The sequence below is a fragment of the Mchenga conophoros genome, linkage group LG16 (genome assembly GCF_057382185.1).
Source record: "Mchenga conophoros isolate Kocher_MC1m ecotype Shallow Benthic linkage group LG16, M_conophoros_male_GT1.1, whole genome shotgun sequence".
NCBI lineage: Eukaryota > Metazoa > Chordata > Actinopteri > Cichliformes > Cichlidae > Mchenga > Mchenga conophoros.
The window spans coordinates 7,167,781-7,175,810 of NC_140541.1; the positions used below are offsets into that span (position 1 = coordinate 7,167,781).

General features: G+C 42.6%; 1 protein-coding gene across 2 annotated transcripts; it reads right to left on the reverse strand.

The window, feature by feature from the left end:
• Positions 1–76: 76 nt before the first annotated feature.
• serpine3 (serpin peptidase inhibitor, clade E (nexin, plasminogen activator inhibitor type 1), member 3) lies at positions 77–7,273 on the reverse strand. 2 transcript variants are annotated; one of them, XM_085249161.1, is made up of 9 exons: positions 5,439–7,273; positions 4,468–4,796; positions 3,485–3,712; positions 2,761–3,003; positions 1,878–2,076; positions 1,670–1,770; positions 1,495–1,581; positions 1,328–1,411; positions 77–242 (listed from the first exon to the last, which is right to left on the reverse strand). In XM_085249161.1, exons 2-9 carry the CDS (start codon positions 4,730–4,732, stop codon positions 190–192), a joined length of 1,260 nt encoding a protein of 419 aa, XP_085105287.1. In that variant the 5' UTR covers positions 4,733–4,796; positions 5,439–7,273; the 3' UTR covers positions 77–189. The 2 variants fall into 2 exon arrangements, with proteins under 2 accessions (XP_085105287.1, XP_085105288.1); XM_085249162.1 differs by having other exon boundaries at positions 1,495–1,578; positions 4,468–7,272.
• Between the last annotated feature and the right edge of the window lie 757 nt (positions 7,274–8,030).

Here is an 8,030-nt window from a genome sequence, read left to right on the forward strand (position 1 = left end):
CGTCAAATGGAAAGAGGATCGAAACACCGAAAGTGTAAAAACATTAAAATTTTATTTACAAATATGTACAAAAATAATGTCCCTCTTCCTGACGTGTCTGTGGAGCCTCCATTTGGTCCACAAATAAATACCAGTAGTGAAATGGGCTGCTGTAGAGGTGAATGTGAGTGGCGTTTAGGTTGGACGGTTTCAGGATGCTTGGTCTGCTGGGTTCATTACTCGGCCCATGAAGAGGATGGATCCTGAATTGGAAAGCAAATAAATATTTTGCATTAAAGGATCATGTGGAATGCTAGTTAAGCACTAATAATTATAATTAAAGAGATATAGGGAGAAATTGCACTGATGCAGTCTTTGTAGATCAACTTAGTGTGTTTTTTGATATCACCACTAGAGGTGGCCATATCAATATATTCAAATCCTTCACGATTGTTTGGAAAATCATGCAGAGAGCAAGACTGGCCTCAGATAAACAGAGGTACCCTGCAAAAACTATTGCTGTAATTTCATATCTTTATCCATATTCATGACACTCACTTTGTGACATGATCACATGAACTAACTGCTGCCACCAACCCAGTGATTGGTCTTTTCGTCCCTTGACGCTTCATGTCAAACTCTTGGCTACATGTTCCAGTCTGAGCTCAAGGGGGCTGGACCAGTAACGCCACTGCATCCTGAACGAATGCAAAATCTACAATATGCATACTGTAAATAAGCACGAGTTGGTATAGCTTACAGTCATACCAGCCCAATTTTGTTTATCTCAGAAGCTAAGCAGGGTTCGTACTTGGACTGGAGACTAACTGGGAATACCAGGTGCTGCAAGCTTTGCGAGCAGTTGTGCTTCATGCGCTAGTCTACCAATTGGAAGGTCACGGATCAATTCCCCAGCTGGTATAGAAAGAAGTGCTTGTACGACTGGGTGAATGAGGCTTGACGTAAAGAGCACTTTGAGTGCAGTTACTGTAGAAAAGAGCTATAAAAGTATCAGTCCATTTACAACTATGGTGTTTCAGACAAATAGATCTCTAAAAAACAGGGCGATTTCAGCTGCCTCCACATATACACAGAAGTATTTTACTTCTTTATGATTAATAAATTATCTGCAATTTTCCCACTGCAAAGCCAACCACAGCCTCCAGGTTCTGGCCCCAGTGGAAGGCTTTTGTTTCGTCGACCATACTTGTATATACGAAAACGTTACTCAAGCATAAGTAAATAGTGCTTTTGTTGGAGATTACATCAGACGGTACAAATCTGATTTGCAATACTGTGCCAGTTTTTTTGTGTTTTGCTCAAATGTGCAAAAAAAAGGGATAAATACCTGTTTTAATGTGTCGAAGCAGAAATAAGAAGGGTCGGTCCGCCTTGAAAACAGGAGCCCGGGATCTTTTGAGTAGCACCATAGCTGTGTGAGTAAAGAGTGCGTTTTAACAACCTTATATGATAAACACTCATTATTGTTCCACTATTGTAACAGACATTACTCACCGGTAGCAGCAGCTGCCTTTGTTCCATCCTCTGTGACTTCTATTCTTACTTCATGGAAGGCATCAGACACATAAAGACCCTCCTCTGCTGGAGGGAGTAAAAAATATTGAGCAGCCGTTTGCATGAAACATACAAAAAAGCTTTTGAAACAGGTATTTTGAACGTACAAGCTGACCTGATATTCCAGTGAAGTCAGCTGCTGTCGGGTTAAAGGCGTCACTGACGCCCAGAGCAGGGAGCACCGACCTCAGGTTGAATTTGTTCTGCATTTTAAATCTGCAAATACCAGACGGAGACTATGTAATTTGCTGTTTTATTTCTCGTTTTTTCTAAACGAAACCTAAAGATGGTTTTCAAGCACAAAAGTCTGTAATCTGCTGCACCTCGGCAGGAAGATGTCCATTTTGGTTCTCCGCAGGCCGCCGTCCCAGGATGCCAGCTGGCGTGCAGTGAGCTGGGCCTCGAGGGAGGACAGCGGAGTCTTCCTCTCACTGGGAAGGACCACCTGCAGACTCAGGGAGCGGCCCAGGTACGGCAGCTGCAACACGGTGTAGCGCTGTTCTGACGCTGTCCTGAATTGACCTGCCAGAGAGGTGAACAAGTTCAAGTGTTTACAGTTTCCATCAGATCTTTTGGTCATTACATGCTTTGTTTAGCTCCTTCTTGTGGCTGCTGTGCTGGGTCTACAAACCTGTATTTATGTAAGCTTATAATATTGTAAACATACACATACATAGAAATAAACCCTTTTATTTTTTAACTAAAGCTTTTATTAACAATATCAAATCTGACGGGTTGAGTGCAATGACAGCAAATGATTGATGATGAAGAAATGGTTCAAAGTTCTTCACTTCCTTTAAAGTACACGATGCAAAAGGTTCTCATGAAAACAGATACGGGGCAAAGCATGAAACAAGCAATCCAAGTGATGATCGGGACTGCAATGCCAACCTAAATAATTGAAGAGTTCCAAATGTTAAAAGAAGTTTGGTCATCAGTAAACTCCTGAGGGGACTTTTAAGATGAGTTTCACCAAACTGCAGTGGTGTTTTGTCTTAGATACAATTATAATTGTAGCAGCAACAGCACTTTTTCAAATTTCTATCAGCAGACCACATGGGAACCAGTTGTAAACAAAACACTGATATATTAGCACCTCATTAGGGTTTAGCTTTTAAATGCATCTGCACCTGGAAACAGGGTGGGTAGATAAGAGAGTGGGTGGGATCTGAAGCCTGTAAGTGTCAGTGAAACATCGCCTCTTACCAAAGCTAACCTCTGCGGCCTGATACATCATGGGCACCTTGATCACATTCCCATCTGAAAGCACAAACGGCAGATTCTGGGTGTTGGTGAACATGAACTGCTTCTGCCAGACGCCCTTGAAGGCCACTGTGTTGACCAGGGCCACCTGCGGCCGGTGTCCCCACCAAAGAGCCTCTGCTTGGGCCTCGCCCGAGCCTGACAGCTCACCGCTGACGCTTCCTGCCAGGAGATGCCATGACTCATCTGAAACGCACAACGGAAGGTCAATGTACAGACCACCTGACCTACAGGCCATGTAGCAGATAACACAATCTGTAGAAATGTTTGAAAATGGGTTAGAAATTCATGTTTTTTCTCATAAGGGTTCCAAAGAAACCTCTGCTTTGACAATTGGAATTAAAACTGCTTTAATATATTTTCTAACACCAGGGGGCAGAGGAATGCCACGAGCTAAAAATAATATCTCTCTTATGTTTTTATTGCCAACATATTAGGAAGCCGCTGCCCAGCAGAAAAGGATTGTCATCATCTCAGTGAAGTCAAGTTTTAGTTTGCTGTTGTGTGGTCAGTGTGAGAGGACTTGATCTAAGTGTGCTTTCACAAACAGGAATGCACAGGATGTGCATTAAACCAAAGCACTCTGAAAATCTTACTGCAGGATCCATGCCACCCTAATCTGTGTCAGCATAAGAGTAAAAGTTAGTGGGAGCTCTGTCTGGGTTACCTTGCTGGTGTCCCGCTCGCTCCGGTTGGCTGTGGGTTTGATTGGGCTGGCTGAAGTTGGCTCGGACCACGCTGGTGTTGGCCCACTCTGATGCAAGCTGTGTGAACCCAGGCAGGAGCTGGACACCACTCTGGATGAATAATGTGCAGGTCTGCTGCAGCCACATGCCCTGGCTGTTGTTGTTCATGTTGGCCTGGGAGTGCGACAGGAAGTCTTGTACGTGGGCATCTGCAGAAAAGGAAGACACAGATGTTTTTTCTACCCAGCTGTTGTCAACTACAGCCAGACGAGTTAGTTAGTTAGTTAGTTAGTTGGTTAGTTAGTTAAAATGATCTACACACAAGTCAAACACCGCTTTTCAGTGCTTGCTCTGAAAAGAAACCCTTCTGGAAACACGTCTTGCAATTCGAGCACCTTATTTGTGCACCTATTATTGTAGCTTTTAATGAACTTTCACTGCAGTGGTCACAATGGCATAAAGATATGCATGTCTAGAATCACACCTCTGGGGATTATATCTACAGCTATCTTTGCCTTGAATTCTCCCACTGATTTCAATTCAGGATTCTTTGATGACCATGTCTTTCGGTGTCGTGGAAATCCTTTTTATTTCATGATGGAAGCTAAATTAGAGCCTAAAGTCATCACTAGGAAGAGGTGGAGATAAATCCCCAGGTGTAATTTTCATTTTGTTTGTAAATTAAACACCTAACCTCTTGACCCAAAGGCCGAGCTGAAGAAGTCGTTAATGAGATTAGAGTTGGTGTAGAGGCAGGTATTATGGCTCCAGACACCACTATGCTCTGCAGGGCGAACAGCAGCAGGAGCACTGCTCCACACCACCTGGTACCAACAGCACTGAGGGCCACCCTCTTTCAGCCTCTTTCACACAGCATAAGGAGCCTCTAATGCCACCTGGATAAAAACGTACATTTCCATTCCTATATTTAAAAATTTTAAAAGAGGAAATATCAGAAACCTACCATTCACATTGTAGCCCAGTGTTCCCTCCAGCTGAGCAAGTGTGTTGCCCCTGGCGCCAAGCTGCAGGAGCGCGAGAGACAAGGAGACGCTAACTGGCGACACGATCAAGTTGGAGTTGTTCTCCGTGTCTGTGAGAGTCTGGTAGAGGCTGATGGCGAACCTGGTGTGCAGCTCCCTCATGCTGTCCTGAAGGCTGTTGTTGCAGTAGCTTCTCTCCACCAACCAGAAGCAAATGATGAGTGAGGCCACTGGCAGCCGACACATCTCCTCAGTGCTGCACGAGAGGATGTGTCCACAGGGTGCGACACGCGGACAAAAGCACAAAATTCTGGAAGATGAAAAAAAAAGAATAAAAAAAACTCCAATGCAGCAATGAAATCAAACAACATGCAACTATTTAAGGGTTTTATGTTTTATAGGAATGAGTGGGACACATTTTAACCACTCTATCCATCCCAGACAGGTGGGTCCGCTGGGATTCCTGCATCCTGCTTGTGGATCACTCAGTTATCAAATGTGGGAGCCTACAACGAGCTGGCATACAGCAAAGCAGACCTGCACCACTCAAAAAGGGAAGCTTTAATATTACCTTTTCATGATGCTCAGTGTAGTACTTTCTCCATATAAGGGTAAGCAGATTTGGCCTATCCTGAGTGAAAAGCTGTTTCTGGCAAGCTGCCACAATGAAATGATTTTCACATGTCAATACATGACTACAAATAATAACGAAACCCAGTTTAGTTAATGTAGGATTAATACTGCAGATTTCTCTCAAATAAAAAGTAAGATTTTAAATTTAGGACATTCCTTTTATTTGGAGATCAAAGTGTTGAAATGCATCTTTCTCTAAGAGGTAAAAGTAAAATATGTCAGTGCTGCACTTTTAAGGTACACTTTTGGATGGCTCAATGCATTTAACATGATAATTTTCTGTTGTGATGATAACTATCGGTGCAGCTGTGTGTCGTACCTGCGGACAGGTGAGGTAGTTTCCGTTCAACTGTTCTCTGACTGGACACAGACCATTCAGCCTCTGGAGCGGACCTGTGTCCTGTCTGTCCCCTGCCGTCAGTCACTGTCCCCCGGCTTCCTGTCAGTAGAGTAACCCCTCTTCTGCTCTCGGCTGTCAGCCTCTGGTTCAGTCTGAAGCGGTCTGTAGTCATAAGACCGTGTTTAAAGGGGAACGCTCCGCTCCGTGTTTGTGGTCTCCGTCGGCGATGTCCGTACCACTCGTCCGGGATTCCTACCTCCGCGGGGCTATAAGGAGCCAGGCGGAGGGAGGCATGTCACCGACCAGCAAATCCCAAACCAGGCAGAGAGGGGAAAAAACACCCACACACGAGTGCACAGAGGGGCAGGCATGCATCTGAAAATGCTACTGTGGAGACTCCTAATTGCTTACTACTAATAAAAGTCAAACACATTGAGGGATAAACCGTTAAAAAATGTATTATAAATAAGCTAGAGGCGAAACAACAGGCTGCTTAAAGCATGTGGCTTACGAATAGTTCAGCACTTTGGGAAATTAAAGTATTTCTTTGAGTTATTAGTTCTTATATTAGTAGTTAACATTGGTAGCTTTCATATTTGCCCTTTAGTGCAGCCCTTTAGCATAACTGGTACAATAAACAGCTAGCCTGTCTAAAAGTATAAAAAACTGTATGGCAGTAACTCTTTAAGACCACCAGTGTTACTTTTATACCACACAAAAACTTTTATGTTTGCAGTAAGTTTCTTTCTGATTCACCCTAGCTTCCTGAGTCATTAGTTTAGGACTTTTTGTGTGTTTAGCGTTTTTATATACCTGTTTTAGGACAGTACATTATGATTGTCACAGTGGGGTTTAAGCTTTTTCATTGGCAGGTGTTTCTACAAAGGCAGCTCACTATTGTTGTTATCTGTACATGGACATGGCAGAGTTGGTTTTCTGTGCAGTACAGGCCAATAAAGAAGATTGTGCTCGAGGTCTGTTGCTTTATTATTCTGTTTTTAAGCACAGAGTGAATAAGCAAAAATACCTTCTACATCAATAAAGTGGTGCACGCTAATAAGCATAGAAAGTATAAAACATGGTTGAAACAGTCATGGATTGGCCTCCCCAGAGCCTGGACCTCAACATCAATAAAGCACTGTGGGACTGACTTGACAGAGAACAGAGCAAAAGACAGCCAACATCCAAAGAAGAGCTTTGATTGTCCTTCAAGAAGTCTGGAGAACAATTCCTGAGCACTAATTAAGTAAATTTCATGAAAGCTTGCCAAAGAAACTTAAGGCTGTGTTGAAAATAAAGGTGGTCTTACCAAATATTGGTATATACTGTATACCAATATTATATACCGTATTTCTGTGTATGTTTGCGCATGTTTCACAAGAATCACTGCACCTTTTCCCCATTTTCCTAGAAAAATATCTCAGCTTGCACAGTACTGTGATTTGATCATATCACATCGATCTTGAGGTTATAATGTTTGTGTAAGAGGCTGACTACTGCAAACACCTGCTTGTTTTTTTGAAGGTCACACAGACACACTCACTAAGACATCCATTCTGTTATACAAGTGCTTTGGCCTTTTGTTGTGATGATCAAAAGACATTTTTGCTTTGAGCGTCACACTACTGTGTCAGCATTTTTTAATTGGTATCGCTCTGTGAGATGTGGAAGCGTTGCTCCAACATGTGACGCATAACAGCATCTCAGCCTTCAAGAAACAACATTATATGAAACAACAGACTTTGAATGAGGTTTTTAAAAGTGTTTAGACATAATATTGTAGGGTTACAATGTAAGCACCTTAAGACAGAGAGAGAAGTCTTAGTAGTTATGTTATGAAACAGATTCTTCTTCCTCATCCTTATACCTACACATTACCTATGTAGTCTTCACATATGCTTACAGTATGTGTTCCATTACTAACATTCACCATGACATTATTATTGCATTTTGATAAAAAAAACAACAACCCAAAAACATGAAGAATTGCAAATATTTGATCACGGTATGCCCTTTTTTTCACCTAAAATCAGTCTGCTCTGGAGTGATCTGCCCCTCAACTGTCCCTCTTAATTGGGGAAATGAGAGTCAGCAAAATAAATTGTGGGTATTTTTCCCATGAAGACAGAGCATGATTGGTAGCCATCAGGTATTTGGCAGCTTTGACTAACAGTGGATTCCAGCCATTACTGGACTTGACTAATTAGTGAAGCCGTGGCTTGGCTTCATTAACCAGAGTCAACGCATTCTTTAAAACCCAACTCTCCGACTCTAAAGGCAGGAATTTGGAATTTTAAGGACTTTGTTGGAGAACATGAGACATCACAGTGACTGACCAAAGACAATTCTTTGTAAAGATGCCACCACTGACAGCAGCTTTCATCTTGGTGGACAAGGGGCCTTTGGTGCAACACTATGTTAGAAATTCACATTGGTGAAGTAGAAATACTGGTTTGTACTCTCTACTTCTGATCCCTGGACATGCTACAAAGTGAGCTTCAGCTGCACTCAGAGTTCAAGATGCAGGTCAACTTACTCTACAGTGTTGCTGTAGAGTAACCTCCAAAGGGT